This window comes from Hemiscyllium ocellatum, chromosome 7 (assembly GCF_020745735.1).
Source record: "Hemiscyllium ocellatum isolate sHemOce1 chromosome 7, sHemOce1.pat.X.cur, whole genome shotgun sequence".
NCBI classification, from domain to species: domain Eukaryota; kingdom Metazoa; phylum Chordata; class Chondrichthyes; order Orectolobiformes; family Hemiscylliidae; genus Hemiscyllium; species Hemiscyllium ocellatum.
The window spans coordinates 103,399,852-103,422,261 of record NC_083407.1 but is presented as its reverse complement, the minus strand read 5'-3'; the positions used below and the strand labels follow the sequence as shown (position 1 = coordinate 103,422,261).

General features: G+C 45.1%; 1 protein-coding gene across 1 annotated transcript in view; it reads left to right on the top strand.

The window, feature by feature from the left end:
* Positions 1 to 6,233: 6,233 nt before the first annotated feature.
* LOC132817661 (uncharacterized) overlaps positions 6,234 to 22,410 on the top strand; it is a 63,681-nt gene continuing 47,504 nt past the window's right edge. The window contains exons 1-4 of the mRNA XM_060828161.1: positions 6,234 to 6,522; positions 7,542 to 7,654; positions 10,449 to 10,580; positions 20,168 to 20,317. Coding sequence (XP_060684144.1) covers positions 6,234 to 6,522; positions 7,542 to 7,654; positions 10,449 to 10,580; positions 20,168 to 20,317 — 684 coding nt within the window. The remainder of the gene's footprint in view (positions 6,523 to 7,541; positions 7,655 to 10,448; positions 10,581 to 20,167; positions 20,318 to 22,410) is intronic.

Sequence of the window (22,410 nt, the reverse complement as noted above, 5' to 3'; positions counted from 1 at the left end):
GAGTGTTGCAGACTGGCACATTCCAAGGTCCAGGACTATGTGTTGAGGGACGCGCTGAAGCTTGGGGCAGCTGCCACCAAGGCGCGGTGGGGAAAGACCACCGTTTAACATCTGCCTGCCTAAAGAAGATCAGGGGGCCCATGCAGTCATTTGGGCTCTGCTGACGCCTCAGCTCAATATATGAGTGAGAAATGCACAGACCTGTATGTAATAATGAAAATTCTGAGCTGTGTATGTAAATGTGGAAATATGTATGGCATTACCTAATGTACAGTGTATCAAATTATTTTATAAATATTTTATGAATAAAGTATATTTTTGAAATAAAAAAACATTGGCATTAAGGGAGGATATTGGTTTGGAAAATCATAACATGGAATTTTTGGGGAGTGAGTGAAATGTTGAGAGGCAGAAACATTGATAGGACTTGGATATAGGCTCCCAAACAGTCTGGTTCCAAGTCAGCACAGAGTGTTTTGTTTAATAATAACCAATGTCTGTTCCTTCCCTGTTGCTGCATCAAAGACTTGGATCTCCCTCTCAAACTGAACTGTGGGTATTCCTAAAGCCCTGCCCTGGAATAGTTCAAGATGGTGACTCACAACTGCCCCCTCAACGGCAATCATGGAGAGGCAATAAATGCTCAATGTTGTTTACATCCCATTAATGTACAAGAAAACAAACCCTCTCTTTTTATTTATCAAACTAGAGATATTTATCAAGACGACGAAGTGTGGATGTGAACACATTGAGCCCCTCATCAGCAGCATTTGTAATTCCAGACGAGGATGGATACCAAAATGATGCAGAAGAGAGCTCCGCACAAACCTCAGCAGCTCAGGTAATTATTAACCTCCCAAACTGGGATCACACATCAATAATTCAACATTGAATTGAGTTACCAATGGGAATATCAGTAAAACCTGTTTGAGGTTGTTGGGTCAGGGTGTGTGTGGAGCAAAATGCAGTTTATTCATAATTTCTTCAACCTCATTTCAGAGTTTTATTTTCTTTTGCTTTGTTTCATTTAAACAGGGTGTTCTTGAGTTACTGCCTCAGATCACTAAATGGCATTAATTATCAATTATAGTTAGAGGCAGCAGATCGAAAGACTTGGATTGTTGTCGATATTTGGAGCAGGTGGGAGAGAGGATTTGACATGTGCGCTGTTCAGTCTGTCATGTATATAATGTGTCACAGTGTAATGTGTGGGCTGTGCTGACTGAAACACCAAGCACTTCATGGTCTGTAAAAGGGTGGGCTAGATAGATGAACCTTTGAATACAGAGCCTGTCAGACTGCATGCTGGAGACAACAGGAATCCTCTAATAAGTTTCTCAGAGTTTTCTGTGTCACTTGCAAGTTTTTAAACATAATTATTATTCCCCCTGCTACTGCATTCTGTTGTGGTTTTGGCTGATCTCGAAACTGCTCCAAGTCCTCATGCTTGCTGATTTTTAACTGAGCTTCTCCATCTCCTCTTCCAATCGAAAACCTCCCAACTTGTTTATTTTCTATTGTGTGGTTAAGCCACATTGCTTGCTTTATATTTTTGCTAAGTCAGTGTGAGGAATCGTTGTAATTCATGTGTACAACCCGTCAATGTTAACAGTAGCCTATCCACTGCCAACTCTTTTGGTAAGATTTCCCAATCCATCATTGCCAACTCAGATCCCCAAATCTCATAGTTCCCTTTTATGACCCACATTTCAAAGTCAATAGCTTCACTCTCCATCTTAATGAACAATTCTATCATTTTCTGTTATCTCTTCTCTAACAGACTCCAGGAAACAATGCTGTTAATTAATCCATCCTCATGGCACCACAAACATTTTAGGATCACCTGATCTCTGATTGGTTCTCAATGAATGAGTCTAAAAAGCATCAAATTTTTAATCCAGAAACTCCTCCTCCACATATTTTATTGCCAGTTTGGGCAGTCCAATCTAGAGGTCAGTTAATGCTACCCATATCACATTCTTGTAATGATTGCATGTGTCTAACAATGCAGCCAATGCCAAACAATATCCAGGATTATGGGATAGTTGCAGTTATGGAGCTGTGGCTGTAGGTTAAACAGAGATGGAACAGGAAATGTCAGCGGTATTCAAGATTCTGGAAGGACAGACAAATAGGGAAAGGAGATGAGGAAGCATTATCATTAAGGGAGGATATTGGCTTGGAAAATCATAACATGGAATTTCTTTGGGAACGAGTGAAATGTTGAGGGGCAGAAACATTGATGGGATTTGTATATAGACTCCCAAACAGTAACAGTGGTGTAAGGGACAGCATTGAACAAGTGATTGAAGACACCTGCAATGAGAAGGCAATAACTCTCACTTCACTTCAGGAACTCAGCTCATTTAAACATGTTTGGAACAACGCTCTCATGAGGTCTGGTTATTGTTGAATTAAACACTCTGATCCTTCCAGATCCGCCACAAATTCACCTGCACCTCCACACACATCATCTATTGCATCGACTGCACCCGATGTGGCCTCCTCCATGTTGGGGAGACAGGCCGCCTACTTGCAGAACATTTCAAGGAACACCTCTGGGACACCCGGACCAACCAACCCAACCACCCCGTGGCTCAACACTTTAACTCCCCCTTCCACTCCACCAACAACATGCAGGTCCTTGAACTCCTCCATCGCCAGACCATAACAACACGACGGTTGGAGGAAGAGCGCCTCATCTTCCACCTGGGAACCCTCCAACCATAAGGGATGAACTCAGATTTCTCCAGTTTCCTCATTTCCCCTCCCCCCACCTTGTCTCAGTCAAATCCCTCGAACTCAGCACCGTCTTCCTGACCTGCAATCTTCTTCCTGACCTCTCCGTCCCCACCCCACTCCGGCCTATCACCCTCACCTTGACCTCCTTCCACCTATCGCATCTCCAATGCCCCTCCCCCAAGTCCCTCCTCCCTACCTTTTATCTTAGCCTGCTGGACACACTTTCCTCATTCGTGAAGAAGGGCTTATGCCCGAAAAGTCGAGTCTCCTGTTCCTTGGATCCTGCCTGACCTGCTGCACATTTTCACATTTTCAGCTCTGATCTCCAGCATCTGCAGACCTCACTTTCTCCTTAAACACTCTGTGTTGCCTTGGAGCCAATCAGTGTTCCCTCCCTGTATCTGGGTCGAAGATCTGGATCTCCCTTTCTAACTGAACTGTAGGTATTCTAATAGGCCTGCCCTGCAGCAGTTCAAGATGGCGACTTACTGCTGCCCTCTGTAGGGCAACCAGGGAGGGTCAATAAATGCTGAATGGTACTCACATCCCATTAGTGCGTAAGAAAACAAATCCTCCCTTTATATTTGTCAAATCAGAGATATTTATCAAGAAGACGAAGTGTGGACGTGAGCTCATTGAGATCATCGTTGACAGCGTTTTTAATTCCACAGGAGGATGGAAACCAAAATGGAATAGCCGAGGGGTCCTCACAATCTGCAGCAGCTCAGGTAATTACTAACATCCCAAAATGGGATCTCGATATTAACCATAGCCTAGCCACTGCCAAGTCTTTTTGTGCTGTTCCCTCATGTGTCAATGCCAAATTAGACCTCATAACCTCATGGCTACATTTCAGCTTGAGGCTTTATATATTTACATATGGGATTTACAAATTAATGAATTGAAATCTGCAACCCATTCTAAGTGATTAAGACTTAACAGCTACCTGGGTTGTTCAATACATTGCATCAGTTGAATGATAATTCGATCTTTTACTATGAATTCTGTGTCCTATGATGCAGCTCCACACGCTACGCAACAAAGAAGCAGCGCTCTGAAAGCTTGTCCTTTCAAATACACCATGTCGGACTATAACCTGGTGTTGTGTGATTTTTCACTTTGTCCACCCCAGTCCAACACCAGCGCCTCCACCTCAAGGATATTCAAGATTATGGAAGGGCAGACAAATAGGGAATGGAGGTGAGGCAGCATTGTCAGTAAAGGAGGCCATTGGCTTGAGAAATCATAAGATGGAATTTTTGGGGGATTGAGTGAATGAAATTCCAAGGGGAGAAAACATTTATGTCAGCACGGTGACACAGTGGTTAGCACTGCTGCCTCACAGTGCCAGAGCCCTGGGTTCAATTCCCGCCTCAGGCGACAGACTGTGTGGAGTTTGCACATTCTCCCCGTGTCTGCGTGGGTTTCCTCCAAGTGCACCGATTTCCTCCCACATGCTAAATTGCTTGTAGTGTTAGGTGAAGGTGGAAATGTGAATGGATCTGGGTGGGTTGCACTTCAGAGGATCTGTGTGGAGTTGTTGGGCTGAAGGGCCTGTTTCCACACTGTAAGTAATCTAATCTATATAGGCCCCAAACAGTGGCAGTGGTAAGAGATAGCATTAAGCAAGAGATTAAAGACACAGGCAATAAGAAGACTGTAACTCTTGCTTCATGACTGGAATTCAACGCTTTTGAACAGGTTTGGAACAAGGCTCTAGTGCGGTCTGGTTACTGCTGAATAAATACCACACACTGTGCTGACTTGGAACTAATCTGTGTTCCATCTGTGTTGCTGGGTCGAAGATCAGGATTTCCCACCGTAACAGAACTGTGGGTATTCCTTCAGCACTGCCCTGCAGCAGTTCAGGATGGTGGCTCACTACTGCCCTCTCAAGGGTAATCAGGAAGGGGCAATACATGCTCAATGGTGCTCACGTCCTGCAGTGATTGGAACCAGGTGGACCTTGTTGACTACAAGGTCCTTGATTGGGGTTTTACCTTACACCAGTCAGTAAACCCCTGGCTGGCCGAAATAACCATGAGAAGGGATTTTAAGGTTTGACCTCATTTCCTGAAAGCTGATTGAGTGGTGGGGTTTGGAGCCTGGCTTTGCTGCTCCTCTCCCTTGTAAAATTGCTGTTTCTCTGTATACAGTTGTTAATGTTAACTATTTTATAAACTGTATTGTTTAATCAAATAAAAGGAAATAACCACTGAGAACTACTGCTGTTCGGCAGTAATGTGGCTATTTATTAGAAGAAAAAAGTATAACCAGGAGATTGAAATCCCCTTAGCCCAGGTGACTTAGAAAAATAACCACGAGAATCCCCTCAGGTTAGGTGACTGAATCCAAGCTGGCTGCCCACAGCCAGTTACTGCTGTGAGGAAGAAGACTGCTGCTTTTTTGTTTTGTTTCTTCTTTTGGATGATGTGAACTGCTGCTGTTGTTGCTATGCTCCTGCCTGGGCCTACCCAGTTCTGCTGTAGCATCCTGGGCCTAACAGCACTGCCCTAGCAGCCTGGGCCGACCCAATTCTGCTGTAGCAGCCTGGGCCTACCCAATTCTGCCCTAGCAGCCTGGGCCTGCCCAGCCCTGCCCTAGCAGCCTGGGACTGCCCTAGCAGCCTGGGCCTGCCCAGCTCTACCCTAGCAGCCTGGGCCTACACAATTCTGCTGTAGCAGCCTGTGCCTACCCAATTCTGCTCTAGCAGCCTGAGCCTCCCCAGTTCTGCCCTAGGAGCCTGTGCCTACACAATTCTGCCCTAGCAGCCTGGGCCTGTCCAATTCTGCCCTGGCAGCTTGTGCCTACCCAGTTCTGCCCTAGCAGCCTGGGCCTACCCAAGTCTGCCCTCAGCCTGGGCCTACCCAGGTCTGCTGAAGCAGCCTGGGCCTCTCCAGATCCAGTTTTTAAAAATAACCATGAAAATCTTCTCAGTTCAGGCAGCAGACTCCGAGCTGGCTGGCCACAGTCAGTGTGCCTTGCCAAGTCAATAAAGGCTGACTTGATGATGGGATATTGGCCTCTGCAATTATTTCATTGAAAATGGGAGAATACAGTACGTACTTGAAGAGCATTCATTTGCAACAGTCACCTTAGAGTTGGGATAAACTTTTCTGTATCATACCTTTATTTGGGAAGCTTGACTGATTTGATCCTGCTGTCCAAGAATAGTCCGAGTATGTGGAAAGAATGCAATATTTTTTCCAGACAAATGACATCGGGGCAGATGAAAAACAACGAGTAATCCTTCAGACCGCTTGCGGACCTGCAGCATTTTCAGTCATATAGTGCTTAACTTTTCCAGAAGCAGCAAATACTAACATCTTCCAAGAATTGACAGAGTTGATCCTGATCCCAAACCTCCTCAAAGTTTGAGATGCGGTCGGTGTTACTCGACTGTTAGAGATCTGAGGGAATCCGTATCAGGATTTTTAACGAGGTTGAGATGACTGGCAGAGGCATGTGAATTTGGGTTAACTCTGGATGAGATGCTAAGAGACTGTTTGGGATGTGGGATTAATGAGAAGTGCCTACTAGCTGAAGCCCAACTGGACTTCAATCAGACACTGCAGCTGGCATTGTCATTAGAAAATGCAGTAAGTGGAGCACAGGGGCTGCAGGGCATCCCAGTGGAAGTGGACACCCTCACCTGTCCAACTGAGCTTGGGAAATACCACTTGAGTGTACACAATCGCAGAGCCTCACTCAGGGTATATCCTGAGCAGAGGAACCCTGGGCCAGCCCACAGCAAAACCCCACAACAAAACCAAGCCTCAGGCAAGTGGCTAAAATGTTCTTCAGGATCTGGGACAGGAGGCCATTGTAGGTGCTGCCTGAACACAGACTCGAGATAGCAAAGGAGTCCTACAAGGCCTGACTTGAGTAGGCTGGTACTCAGGAGAGCACCTGCCCAGGAAAGTCCCCGTACATGTGGGTCGGAACAAGTAAATCACTGAGTGGTGTCCAAGTCAGAATGGATTAAAGTTAGTGTTTGATTAAATGGTCACTCAGTTCCCATGTGTGGGAGGTCAATACCTCTGTAGCTCTATCTGTGGTTGCAGAAGTGGTCTTTAATGAGATTTGCTGAGGACTCCAGTCCTTAAGCTTGTGCAATACCTCAGCCAGACTGAGAACAAACACTGAGCAAATGTTGCGGATTAAGGGTTTGACTTTGGTTCTGGTTGCCTGTGAGAAGAATTAATACTGATGGTAGTAAAAGGTTTAGGCCCAGGCCTATTGGGGCAGAATTGGTTGAGAAAGATTATCCTGGATTGGCTCAACACTTTTCGATTAGAAAATGGCTGCCTCATAGAAGTCCTAGTGAAATGCCCATGAGTATTTCAGGAAGGGCTTGGGACTATCGAAGGGTCTAAAGCAACCTTACATGTTGACCAGGAAGCAATTCTGAGATTTTGCAAGGCCCACCTGGTGCCAATTGCCTTGCAGGCAAAAGAACAGACAAAATACAAGGGGCTGAAGAGCGAAGGAATTATCAACCCAGTGCAGTTTGCAGAATGGGCAGCACTGATTGTGAAGCCTGACTGCTCAGTTCGCCTTTTGTAGGGATTTTAAGCAAATGGCATTTCACAGCTGGATAAATAAATACCCTATCCCTCACATAGAGGAATTGTACATAAAGTTGTCAGAGGGGCTGCCTGTTATGAAGCCGGACATGAACCACGCCTCCCTGCTATTGCGAGGAGTCCCAGAAGTACACTACAATTAATAGCCATCAGGGTTTATACCAATATACAAGACTGCCTTTTGGGGGATCATCAGCCTGTACCCTTTTCCAGCGGACCAAGGATTACTCCAGGTTGCCATTTATCGGGATGACGTACTAATAACAGGGAAGACCCATAAAGAGCATGTGGAGAACTTGGACACGGTGCTTAAACATTTCTTCCAGGTGGGCACACACCTAAGAAGGGAAAACATGTGTGTTCCAGGCACCACAAGTGACCTACCTGGGAGAGACAGTGACAAATCTGGGTTACACACATTGGAAGAGAAAGTGAGGTCTATCAAAGGAGCCCCAGCTCCCATGTCTATCCCGGAGCTGAGGTCTTTCCTTGGATTGGTGAATTATTACGGAAAATTCATACATGACCCAGCCTCCATGGTGGCACCCTTACACCTGCTCTTGTAAAAGGGTCAGCCTTGGAAATGGTCAGGTAGACAAGAAGTAGCCTTTAGGGAAGTGAAAATGTAGCTATTGTCATCTAAGGAGTTGGCCCACTACGATCCGAAACAAGAGGTAGCGCTGTCTTGCGATGCACCCCTGTACAGTATCAGGGTGGTGCTGGCTCATCAGTGGTGCAATGGGGAAGAATGCCCGATAGTGTATGCCAGACTTTGGCTGATGCTGAACCTACACATGCCCAGATAGAGAAGGAAGGCCAAACGCAAATATGACCAGAGAGAAAAGGAAGGTTTGGTGATCACCTTTGATTAGATTAGAGTCCGTACAGAATGGAAACAGGCCCTTCCACCCAACAAGTCCACATCGACCCTCTGAAGAGTAACCCACTTCCCTCTGACTGATGCACTTAACACTATGGGCAATTTAGCATGGCCAATTCCCCTGGCCTGCACATTTTTGGACTTGGGAGGAAACTGGAGCACCCAGAGGAAACCCACGCAGACAAGGGGAGAATGTGCAAACTCCACACAGACAGTTGCCCAAGGCTGGAATCAAACCTGGGACCCTGGTGTTGTGAGGCAGTAGTGCTCACCACTGTGCCACCCCACAGTGAGGAAAGTTCCACCAGTACCTTTATGGATAAGAATTGGTCATAGTCACAGATCATAAACCCCTGCTTGGGCTACTGAAGGTGGACAACATGATGCTGCTTGGAGCTTTTGGTAGAATTCAGCATTGGGCCCTTATTCTCAGCGCATACAAGTATAAGGTAGAGCACCATTCAGGAAGCAAAGTGGCTAATGTGGATTCCTTAAGCCACCTCCCACTGGCTGATACTCCACCGGCAATTTCTCCCCTGGAAAAATCCATTTTGGCGTTAATTCTCCTGGTCACCCTTCCAGTCACTGCTGACAATATCTGACTGTGGACACAAAATGATCCTGCCCTAGTGAAACTAAAATGGTGGTGGTAACGGGGAAAACAGAAGGGCCATTGCAACCTGGATTGAAACCTTTCTGGACCCGGAGAGACCAGATCACTGTAGAGAATGGCATATGACAGTGGGGAGCAAGTGTGATTGTCCCGAGTGAAGGTCGCTGCCAGAAACCAGGGTTATCCAGGGGTTTCCAAGATGAAGATCCTCGCAAGAAGCTATGTCTGGTGGACTGGGTTGGATGCCTACATAGCAGTGTTGGTTGGGGCAGTGCCCAAATTGCCAACAAGGATAAAAGGTGCCACCAGCAGCGCCCCCATATTCGTGAGAATGGCCAGGTAAACCCTGGACTCAGTTGATGGTGACTGTGCAGGTCCTTCCATGAGCTCAATGTTCCTGATCATTGTGGATGCCCATCCAAAGTGGTTGGACATGCAGACAGTTCGTTCGGCTAACTCGGGGATGACGATTGAGAGACTGTGAGCATCGCTCACAATGCACGGACTCCCAGAAGTATCGGTCACAGACAATGGGACGTCATTTACTAGCAGGGAATTCAAATATTTCTGAAAGTCAGACAGCATTTGGCACATAAGGACAGCTCAATATGATCCATTGTCCAACAGTCTACGGAAAGAGCAGTCCAAACATTGAAGGGAAGCTTAAAGAAGCAGCCATCAGCCTCCATTGACACCAAACTATTCCAGTTCCTGTTCAATTATAGGACCACCCCACACAACAACAGGGATAACTCCAGCAGAGTTGTTGATAGGGAGAAGACTCCACAATGGGTTAACCCTGATATTCACAGACCTTGGGGTGAGGGTAAAATGGCAGCTGGAATGACAATACCAGCCTCATGCTGCCCTTAAGCGAGAGAAACAGTTTTACTCAGGGGACGAGGTTTAGTGTCAGAGCCATGAAATGGCCCTGAATTGGTACAAGGCGAGGTTGATGCGAGGTCAGGTCCCATGATTTACCAAGTTCAGATCAGTGATACAGCCCTGAGCAAACACGTGGATCACCTGAAAGCTGTTACCTCGCAAACGGGGCAGGAGCGAAACATACCTGGTCCCTCAGAGCTGGCAGAAGGCCGAATGCAAACAGTAGGATCTCTCCCTCCGTGTACTGTGGAGGAAACCTCAGAGTCTGAGATGGAGACAGCCTCAATACTGTTACCACTGGAAGAAGAGGCAGAAACTCCCCCAAGACACACCAGATGCAAGAGGAGGGTTATGGTCAGGTACACGCTGCCCGTGTCAGAGTCTGAGCCAGAGGAACCTGACCTGGGTGTAAACTTCACAGGAAAAGCTACAAGCGAAAATCAAGGCCTACATTCCCGGGACTTGGTGGGGGTGGGATGTAGTGATTGGAGCCAGGTTGACCTCGTTGATTGGCCCAGGTTAACAACCCCAATCAGGAAAGTCCTGGCTGCTCAGTGTAACCAGGAGGTTGGAGTCTCCTCAGTTCTGGGGACTGACTCCGAGCTGACTGGCCACAGCCCGTGTACTGTTCACAAGTTAATAAAGGGTGACTGGGTGACGGGATACCAGCCTCTGTGCAGTTATTTCACATCCCATTACTGTATAAGTAAACAAATCTCCTCTTCTTTATTTACCAAATCAGGGATATTTTTCAAGACGACCAAGTGTGGATGTGGACACATTGAGACCATCTGCAGCAGCATTTGTAAATCCACAAGAGGATGAAAGCCAAAGAGTTGCAGCAGAGAGCTCTGCACCATCTTCAGCAGCTCAGGTAATTATTAACTGCCCAAACTTCAACAAGACAACAGTGACATGAGTAACCAATAGGAAGGGTCACTAAATGGGCTGGGCATGTGTATAGTGATTTTGCAAATGTGCAGTACTAAGCAGTTTATTAATAACCCCCTTAGTGTTATTTCTGTGTTTTATTGTTGTTTAATTGAATCAGGGTGCCTTGGGTCACTGCCTCAGATCATTAATCAGCAGTTGAATTCTCAAGTATAGTTACAGGAGTGGCTTGAAAGACCAGGATTTTTGCTAATATTTGGAGCAGCACATGAGATGGGAAGGAGGGTTTGAGATGTGCTCTGTGCAGTCTTTGATGTATACATTGTGTAACAGTGTCATGTGTGGGCTGTGCAGACTGAAGCACCAAGTGCTCTGCGAGACTGTAAAAGAGTGGGCTAGATGGATGGATTCTTTGAGTATTTAGCCTGTCAGGGTACATGGTGTAGACAAAGGGACTCCCCTAATCTGTTTCTGTGAGATTTCTATGTTCCCTGCAAGTTCACTGTGAAACTTTATTTTCTCCCTATTGATCCACTCTTGTGCTATTTTGCTGAATTCTAAACTGCTCCTAGTCATCAGGCTTGCTGATTTTTCTGCTGTTCTTTAATGTGTCCTCTTTCTGTTGAAAGCCTCCTCTTAATTTTTTTGTGATGCCTTGTTTCACCGTATTACTAGTTTTTTATTTGGGCTGATTCACGAGTTTATCATTGCTGTAATTCACATGTGTAATCCATCAATATTAACCATGGCCGATCCACATTCAACTCTTGTAGTGAGGTTCCCCAGTGCATCATTGCCACCATGGTGCGTATACCTTTTGTAGTTCCATTTTACTTACACTTCAGGACCCTTGTTTCAGAGTCAACGTCTTCACTCTCCATCTTCGTTTGCAAGTCGATCATTTTATCCTGGACATACTCTACAAAACAACATTGTTAATGAATGCATTCTCATTGAACAATAAACAGTCTAGTATCATCTGGTTTGTGGTTGGTTTGTCAATATAGGAGTCTAAAACAAATCAGATATATATTCCATGAATTCCTCCTCCAGTGTTATAGCCAGTTCAGTTTGTCAAGTCTCGAGGTAGATTAATGCTGTCCATAATCACATCCGTATGCTTATTGCAAGTCTCTAACAATGCAACCAGTGCAAAACATTATCCCTGGTAAAGGTATAGTTGTAATTATGGAGACAAGGATGGAAACTGAACTGTCCAGGGTATTCAATCTATGGAAAGGCTGACAAATAGGGAACGGAGGTGAGGTAACATCTCCATTAAGGGAGGATATTGGCTTGGAAAATCATAATTTGGAATTTCTTGGGGAGTGAGTGAAATGTCAAGGAGAAGAAACATTGGTGGGACTTGTATGTAGGCACCAAACAGTAGGAATGGTGCAAGGGAAAGCATTAAAAAAGAAATTAAAGACATCGGCAATGAGAAGGCAGTAACTCTCTCTTCACTTCTTGAATTCAACTCGTTTAAACATGTTTGGAACAAGGCTCTAGCGAGGTCTGGTTAATGATGAATAAATGCCACACTCCATAGTGACTTGGAACCAATCAGTGCTCCTTCCCTGTCGCTGCATCAAAAATCTGTATGTCCCTCTCTAACTGAACTGTGGGTATTCCTGCAGCCCTGCCCTGCAATAGCTCAAGATGTTGGCTCACTACTGCCCTCTCAAGGGCAATCAGGGATGGGCAACAACTGCTCAATGCTGCTCACATCCCATTTAATATATAAGAAATTAAATTCTCTCATTTTATTTGTGAAATCAGGGATATTTACCAAGACAATGAAGTGTGATGTGAACACATTGAGCCCCTCATCAGCAATATTTGTAATTCCACAGGAGGATAGAAACCAAAATAAAGCAACAGAGAGCCTGTCATCATCTTCAGAAGCTCAGATAATTATTAACTGCCCAAACTGGGATCGCACATCAATAATCCAACAGTGAAATGAGTTACTAAAAGAAAGGGTAACTAAAATCTGTCAGAGGTTGAGGAGTGTGTGTGTGTGTGTGTGTGTGTGTGTGTGGGGTGATTTTGGAAAGACACAGCACAATGCAGTTTATTCATTACCACTTCAGCCTCACTTCAGAGTTTTATCATCTTTTGGTGTTGTTTAACTGAACCAAGTGTGTCTTGAGTAACTGCCTCGGATCATTGATCAGCAGGTTTTTTTAATCAAATATAACTAGAGGCTGCAGATTAAAAGCCGTGGATTTCTGATTAAACTTGGAATTGGACATGGGGTGGATGAGAGGGGTTGAGGTGTGCTCTGGGCAGTATAACAATATGTAACAGTGTAATGTGTGGGCTGTGCAGACTAAATGCTAAGCACTCTCATGGCCTGTAAAGGAGTGGGCTAGAAGATGTGGGTTTTGTATACCAGTGAGGCAACTTAAAGGCAGCACATCTGGTGGTGCAGTGGTGATGTAATTGGGCAATGATTCCAAATCTGTGTTCTAGAGACCTGGGTTTAGATCCCACCGCAACAGCAGGTGGAATTTAATATCCAAAATCAGATAAACACCCTTTTACTGCTACTCTCTATCTTCTGCGACAAAGACAGATCTGTATCCATCTTACCAGCTCACTGGTTCCCACATGACCTCACCTTTTGTATCAGCCTGCCATGAAGGACCTTGTTAAAGGCCTTACTAAAGTCCATGTAGACAATACCCATCACCCTGCCCTCATCGATTATCTTTGTCACTTCCTCAAAAGATTCAATCACGTTTGTGAGACACAACCTTCCCCACACAAAGCCATGCTGCCTATCACCAAGATGTCCTTGCTTTCTAAATGTGAGTAAATCCTGGCCCTAAGAATCTTCTCCAGTAATTTCCCTCTCACTGACACAAGGCTCACTAGCCTATAATTTCCTGGATTATCCCTGTTGCTCCACTTCAAAAAAGGAAACAGCGTTGGCTATTCTCCAGTCCTCTGGGACCTCTCTTGTGACTAAAGAGGGTACAAAGATGCCATGCAATGTCCCAGCAACTTCCTCATCTGCCTCCCTCAGTATTCTGGGATAGGTTCTAGCAGGTCATAGGGACATATCAACCTTAATAATTTTCAAAATGCCCAACATTACTTCCTTTTTTGTATTGACCTGCCCTCGAAAATCAGCATAACCCTTCCAAGACTCATCATCCACCATGTCCTTCTCCTTTGTGAATACCAATCCATTAACGAGCTCGCCCACTCCTTCCGGTTCCATGCATCAATTTCTTCCTTGGTTCCTGAATGGACCTCTGCTTTCCCTAGCTACCTTCTTGCTCCTTATATATAAAATGTCTTGGGATTTCCTTAGTCCTGTTTGCCTAAGACATTTTGTGGCCCCTTTTAGCCCTACCATTTCCTTGTTTGAGTTCTTGCCCGCTATGTTTGTATTCTTTGGGGGCTCTGTCTGCCTCCTGCTTCCTCCTTTTTCTTTTTGAATAAGCTCTCAAATTCTCTTGTCCTCCAAGGTTCCCAAAACTGGCCATCCCTGTCCTTCATTTTCACAGGAAATGCAGGCTCTAAATCCTGATCAATTGGTCTTCAAAAGATTTTTGTGTCAGATAAAAATGTGTGTCAAACAGCCACTGCTCACCTGCACTTCTCCTTTTTATTTGCTGTGCTCTTGTGTTGCTCATAGCTCTGTGTGCAATACCATATTAAATGCATTTTGGAGCTCCATGGACATCACTTCCATGGAATTGCCCTCATCAACCTGCTACTTCTTCACAAAATTATAGCAAACGGTGTTGAGGCTGGCTTTCCTAAATTAATCTGCATATGTCCAATAGATTATTAATTTTGCACCAGATTATTGTTTCTACAAGTTTCCACACCACCTCCTTTAACTGACTGACCTGTAATTGTTGGGTTTACTACTATAGATTTTTTTTGCAATTGTTTGCAACTGTTATCCCATTGTTCAAAGTACCGGAAAGACTGGAAAATCCTGTTCCCTCAGAATCCTTGGATTCATCTTGCCCACTCCTAGAATGTTATCAAATCTAATCACAGACAATCTAGCTACTGCCACCTTGTTATCAATGTTAAACCTTTTGGTGGACTCATTATCTCACCTTTTACTGTGCTCTGGATGGTATCTTCTTCCTTGGTAAAGGCAGCTGCAAATTATTGACATCCCATCTATTCTCATTGCCTCTATGCATATTGATTCATAATAGAGCCTGCTTTTCCTCTTCCTACCCTCTTCCTAATCACATTCCTACAGAAGACTTTAGGATTCTATCATGTGTTGGCTGCCAGTGTCTTTGCATTCCCCCTCTTTACTTCTCTTTGTTGTTCACTTTCCCTCTGAACCTTCTATATTCAGATTGCTTTTCCATTGTAGTACCCAGTGTGTTCAGGGCATTGATACAGGACGGCACAGTGGCTAGTGGTTTGCAGGACAGCCTCACAGCACCTGGGTTTGATTCCATCTTCGGGCAACTGCCAATGCTGGGTTTGAGTATTCTCCCCGTGTCTGCGTGGGTTTCCTCACAGTGCTCTGGTTTCCTCCCACAGTCCAAATATATGCAGATTAGGGTGGATTGACTATGCTAAATTGCCCATACTGTCCATGGATGTGCTGGAAGGTGGGTTAGCCATGGCAACTTCAGGGTTATAGGAACAGGGTAGGTCCGGGTGAGATACGTTTTAAGCGGTCTGTATGTATTCAGTGGGCCAAAGCAAGATTAGAATGGTGCTGGAAAAGCACAGCAGGTCAGGCAGCTTCAGAGAAGCAGAAAAATCGAGATTTCGGGCAAAAGCTCATTCATGATGAAGGGCTTTTGCCCGAAATGTCGATTTTCCTGCTTCTGACCTACTCTGCTTTTCCAGCACCACCCAGATCTCCAACATCTGCAGTTCCCAATTCCACCTCAATGGGCCAAATGGCCTGCTTCTACACAGCAGGGATTCTATGATATGTCCCGAGGGTGTTACCAAGGTAATGGTGCAGAAAGAAGAGGAGGGAGATCCCCTTCAACTGGATGGGGTGGTTGAAATATTTCCAACCCTGCCCTAAGGAGGGTGAGAAGGAATTGCAGGATATGTGAATGGCAGGAGACTGGGTTACTGGTTACAATGCAATAAAAAGTACAATGATCTGACTAGAGATGATGTGGTACTCGTTGCAGCCTCACTATTTACACGGTTCACAGTACTTTTGACTCGTTTGCAGTGCACATGGACCTCTCTTCATCGACCTGCATTAACCCGAACAGAATAACCTTCACTTTCTTTCTCTCTCGTAAGAGCATAAGCTGTTGGAGCAGAAGTCGGCCATTTGGCCCATCACATCTGCTGTGCCATTCAATGAAATCATGGCTGATCCAATAATCCTTACCTCTGATCCCTATAACCCTTGATTCCCTTCCTGGTTAAAATGTATCCATCAGATTAGGTTCTCTACAGTGTGGAAACAGGCCCTTAGGCCCAACCCGTCCATACTAACCCTCCAAAGAGTAACCCACCCAGACCAATTTCCTTTTGACTAATGCACCTAACACTATGGGCAATTTAGCATGGCCAATTCACCTGACCTGCACATCTTTTTTAGATTAGATTACTTAGTGTGGAAACAGGCCCTTTGGCCTACCAAGTCCACACCGACCTGCCAAAGTGCACCCACCCAGAACCATTCCCCTACATTTACCCCTGCACCTAACACTACGGGCAATTTAACCTGGCCAATTCACCTAAACTGCACATTTTTGGACTGTGGGAGGAAACCGGAGCACCCAGAGGAAACCCACGCAGACACTGGGAGAATTCCTTCAACACCACCTTGTAAATCTTCATCAACTATCACGAAAAATCACCACCACCTTAAAGTTCTCCATCAGTATCCTTAACTGGGAATATATCACATATATGTCTCTCCCAATGAAAAATATATGCACCTGCACCACATGAGCTGCAAAGATTTAAGATTGTGGTACTTGCATCTTCTAAAGGGTAATAAAAACGACAAGAAATAAATGTTAGCTGGTGAATGAATGTTTGAAAATGTGAATCTGCATTTGTTGATTCCTTTGTTCCATTGTTATTGCTCTATCAAACTGTACCCTCTCACAATAACATGTACTAAAATTAATTTATAGTTTACACTCTCACTTCAACAATTATTAATGGTGCCTTGATTTTTTAAAAAATTCCTTCATTTTTATTATATCACTCTCAATGTGGTATAATGCCCAAAATTCAAAATTATAATTTCCTACACCTGAGATTAAACTCTCTAATGTACCTGATGGATAACAATGCTGTTTGGATTGATCCCTATGGACCACCTCTTCCCATCTGTTGCTTGTTCGGTATCATTACTGTTCTTTGTTCCTGATTCCATGTGTTTTGACATTAATCAAGAGTGTATTGGGTGGTGGACCATATTGAAGATCGTTTAAGAATCCAAATGTATTAACTCTACTGCATTTCTTCAAAACCTCAGAGCAATTTGTCTATTCTTCATGATTACTTCAAATTCTAGATGTTTCTCTGTTATGTCTTTGTCACTTTATTTCCTCTCATGGTCACTGAGCTATAGTAAAAGCAAAATACCACAAATGTTGGCAATCCGAAGCAAATAAAGAAAATGCTGGAGGAACTCGGCAGGTCTGGCAGTCTCAGCAGAGAGAGAAACAGAGTTAACATTTCAAATCCAGCACAACTCCTCTTCTGAGCTGAAAGGTGTTAGAAAGCTGTTTTAAAATTATTTTGACAGAGGCAGAAGAGGAACAAGGCGGCAGATGGTATAGAAGCCCAATGCAAAAAACTAAAGGGGTTGTTACTGGTAATGAAAGAGAAATAGAGATGTAAAATGAGTGTTAATTCTGGTGCAAAAGAGAAAGAATGCGTCCTTTCTAATGAAAGCAAAATGAACATGACACAAACGAGACATAGCAAGGGATTGGTGGGAGGGATGGGGGAGATGATAGAGAATGTACAAGAAATATAGAACAGACGTAGTGCAGTCAGTTTCTGATGTTATGGAATTCAAGATGGCGGAGGTGGCAGGGTATGAGGTGTTCAGGCTCCAGGCCCATTGGCTCCCTCTCACATGACTGACTTCATCCTTCTTTTAAAATTTAATTTTCTTCCGTTAACTTTTAAATCAAATTCATTTTTCCATCTTGCCGCCACCACAATGGTGGAGAGAGGTTGCAGGGAGCTGTTGAGCTGCGGATCCAGTCCATTTCTCATGGCCACGGTGGTTGTGCCTTGAGCAACGGTTTGCCGAAAATGAATTGGAGTCTGTTCTTTTCCTTTGGTTGGTTTGGTGGAGTCTGCAACGATGGCAGATTGAACGATCTCTCAGGAGTTAGTTTGGATGGTCCCTTGGTCCTCAGAAGTTGAGAATGGGCCCACATCCTCGAGAGTGGGCCCGTCTCCTGGCTTTGGTGGCGGATGGAGTTTCGGTGGCGATGAGATGGCTTTGGCAGAGGCAAAGGGTTCTCTGGTTTCCTCCCACAGTCCAAAGATGGTGGGCGGCATGGTGGCACCATTCTGGGTCCGGTCAGCAATGGCAGGGGCTGCTTCAGCATGCTTCCTCCTTGGCATTGTGGTCTCGGGCAGCTTTGTCAGCTGTGGAATAAGGCACATCCTGTGGCTACTCAGGGAATCAAGAATCCATGGTTAAAACAAAGAATGAAATATGTCCTAACTTGAAGAAAATGAAATGAGTTGAAGGAGAAGTGAGAACAAGCTCAGGTAGCTGAAGGGCAGGAGTGGTGGATGCAGGCTTCATTTCAAGGAAGACCAGTAGGCCTCCTCAGCATCTGGGAAAAAGTGAGGACTGCAGATGCTGGAGACCAGATTTGAAAAATGTGGTGCTGGAAAAACACAGCAGGCCAGGCAGCGTCCGAGGAGCAGGAGAATCGACGTTTCGTGCATAAGCCCTTCTTCACCAGCATCTGCCCTCTTCTTCTTCCTCTTCCTCCTCCTCCTCCTCCTCCTTCTCCTCCTTCTCCTCTGCACCTACCAAAAATATTTATAACAATTATTTTCCAACAGTTTTCAGTTCTGAAGAGAAATCGTACCGCATTTGAAACATTAGTGCTGCCTTTCTGTCTCCACAATGCTACCAAACCTGCTGAGTTTCTTTAGCATTCACTGTATTTGTTTATGGTCATTAATTCCCTGTTTATCTGCAACTTAAAGCTCACACAGAGAGTATCAGCAATTCCACCATGACACTTCACAAGACTCTCTCAATAAGACCTCATTCCTGCAGGAGGTGGGGACAAGTATCTTGAGAAAGCAGGTTAGCTCCAGAGGTGATAAAGCTGACCAGCGAATCCCCTTTCCCCCCACTGCCTCTTTGAAGAAGGTGAACTGACTGCCTTGGGCAGGGATGGTGTTGGACACATGGTGACTGCTGGAGGACGTATTACATAGGGCCAATCTTCTTAATCCCTTCAAATTTTGATTCTATCGGACAAGCAATGCCCGAAATCCGAAAATGTCAAGAGTGTGGCGCTGGAAAAGCACAGCAGATCAGGCAGCATCTGAGGAGCAGGAGAATTGACATTTCGGGCAAAAGCCCTTCATCAGGAAACGTCGATTCTCCTGCACCTCGGATGCTGCCTGACCTGCTGTGCTTTTTCCAGCACCACACTCTCGACTTTGAAATCTCCAGCATCTGTGGTCCGCACATTCTCCGAATGACTTGTTTCCTCCTCGCGGCCATTCAGAAAGGGGGTGTTTGCTCAAATATTAGATGTAGAAATGCTGTGCAGCCTCTTTAATGAGTGTCACTGAGTTGCCTGGCAACACTCATTTCTTCAAGCAGCCTCCGGGTGGTCATATCCCATCATGTGCTTCAATTCCCTGACATGGTCAGCACAACATCATGGGCTGAAGGGCCTGTTCTGTGCTGTACTGTTCTATGTTCTATGTTTTATGGTCACAGTGAGGTAAATTGGTTTGCAGATCAAGAGCCATCTCAGAGGCTCTTTTCCGCATGAAGTATTTGGGAAAAATTTGCCCAATATTGTTTGGCCTGAAAATCAAGTTGTTAACCAAATCCTGTACTTTCATGAATACCAGTGATCTCTGTCTGTTTATACACAAACTATCTCTCAGCAATATTTTGAACTTCTGCCTGAAAGCCTATTTTTCTGGGCTAGTCTTCACCAGCACCAGCACCAATCTTTGTACTTCTGAATGATGGCTAGAATCTGAGTTACTTGTCTGGTAATCACCTGAAATGAGTCGACAGGAACAGCCCGAGTTCATTAACCATCTTCAACACTCGAGATAAAACTCCAATCCAATGTGTAATTAATTCTGTCCATTTTACAAACCTCCCTTTACCACGTACAAGAAAGACAATGAGCAGATTTGTTAAAAGGGTTCTGCGTTCACAATGAATGTTCATCACCCGGGAAATGGGGGATCACTCACCTAGAGCCATTGCTCAGCTGTTACCTCGGATACCAACTTCCCAATGGGGAAACAGATCTTAGAGCTGATAGCTCTGTCTTATTCAATGTAGGAGATGGGGAAGGGTGTTTGGAAAAGATGAAAGCATTGTGAAAAGATCAACTTTTTTTTTAAATGTAGAAATATTCGGCTGGATCTCCTGACCAGGAATGGTCAGAATTGAACTCTTCATCAAAGACAAGCTCAGATCAAGAAAGCACTGCAGATGCGAGTGGAGATCTCAGCAGTGAAAACACAACTGATGAAATTTACAATAAACATGAGGAAACGGTCAGTAATTTATGGTGTTGTAAGTGGGTTGTGGTCAGGAATGCAGTTTATTTGTCCTCTGGGTGAGATTCTGGACTTTTATCTCCTGTGGTAGAAGTTGATTTATTTTTTGGTCTGTTCCCTTGGATGATAAATTAAACAACAGGTGGATCAGTGACGATAATTAAAGATGGAAAGAGCTGAGCATCTGATTGTATCCAGCAATGGCCATGCAGAGGGTGAGATGTGAACCGCACATGCCTATTAAACCCATTCAGGCAGCATTCCCACACTGCTCCCTGGTGTCACGCCTGTCAGTGGTGACCAGGTTTCAGGTATACACGATCCCACCTAAAGGAAGCCAATGGTTCTTAAACAGATGGCGAGCATCTGGCTGCACATGCTCTGGAGAAACATGTGGGTGGAGAGATGTGGCTGACATTACTCCTGAGGGGACATGGTTCTCTTCCAATGGTGCTCCAGAGGCCCTGGCTGTGAGGAGGGAGGAATCTGTTCTCTCCACGTAGTGGCTGGAGGCCATCCAAACATCACCATCAGTGGGAAGACATTGCTGGGTTGGTGAGCAGTAAGGAGCCTGCCAACTCCAGATCTGTCCCTGTCAATACTGGAGTTGCAGTGAATCATGCAGACTCCCCTTTGAACTGAACAGTCAGCAATGAACCCCTGAGTTTTCCTCGCATTTTCATTGTCCTAGAATAGAAGAGCCTTTCTTGTCACTTGCACTTGAATGAATGCAGTGAAAGGTTTGTAATGTCACCACTCAGCGCCATCTCAGATACAGAGTACCTCGGTACAGATACTTTAAGTGCTGTTACTGAGTTCAGCATGCAAAGAGGGTTTAAAAATTCCAGAAAGATCCTGGAAAGTGACCATAAAGTACTTCAGTTCCAACCTCTCTCCAACATGAGCTGGTGCCTGCCAGCCCCAGAATACCAGGCCATGCTGCCTCTAGGGGCCGGTCTCCATCCAGGACACACTCAGCCACCACTCCAGCTCCGGCTCCGGCCCACTCCACTGCCACTCCGGGAATTGCCTGCTCGCTCTGCTGTCACTATGGGACAGCTATAAATCAGTCCCTCTCAATCCCTTTGCTCCTTCACTTTGTTTAGATTCAGACTCTCCAAGGAATTATAACTCCTTCATTCCCACTGCCAAAACACAGGCTCAGAAAAGAATCGATACCTTATCCACTTAGTGGTCGAGCTTATTATTCCTCCTGGTATTTTGTGGCAGTCCTCTACAGTAACTCTCTGTCCTGACTTGATGCCAGCCACAAATCTTGAAATCCCCCTCCATATTCCTGAGTCCAGATCACTTGTGTGACTCACAGGCACCACTTCCCAGAGCACAAGGCACTTGGAGATGACACCACATGTCCTGAAAAGAGTAAGATCTCAAATATCTCTCACTGCGCAGAGCTCTTGGTGCTGATTCTGAGGGTTCTAGATACCAGGCAGATGGCCCGGTTCACTGGGCAAACCAGCCGGCGAGTTGACACACACCACAGCACAGAGTAGGGAGGATCTGGCTTAAGGCTTTACAAATGGAGAGCATTCTGTTCAAGCTGTACTGAGCTCTAAGGCTTCCTCCATGCAGTGCAGAGATTCTGACCACCTGCAGTGGATGGCCAGGGTCTGGTCATGTGACCAAGGGAAAGCAGGTAGACTGCAGGGTTACAGATCCAAACTGGGAGACACTCTGTGCTTCCAACAGAACTGTAAATATCCTGTCTTCAACTCAAGTTAACATGAGGATGTGCCTTTCTCTGAAAATATCATTTTCGATTTGGTTGTCCCTGCAATCTCAGCAATATGAACTGTTCATCTTTGTTTATTTTGATCCTACAGCAATCATATTTAGTTAGTATATTCTTGGGAGGAATCAATACCCAAATGATTTCAAAGCTGAATGCTTTGTGCGACATGTAATCGTATTCTTCTCTTCAGGATCTTTCAGACAGCGATCCCACCCTGGATTTAGTCAAGAAATTATCATCAGGTTCAATGAAAGAGGCAGATCATCCAATTCTGAAAAAGGCCTTAAAGCACAAGGTAATCCTTCAGCCTCAGCTGGGCCTGCAGCTGATGAAGCCA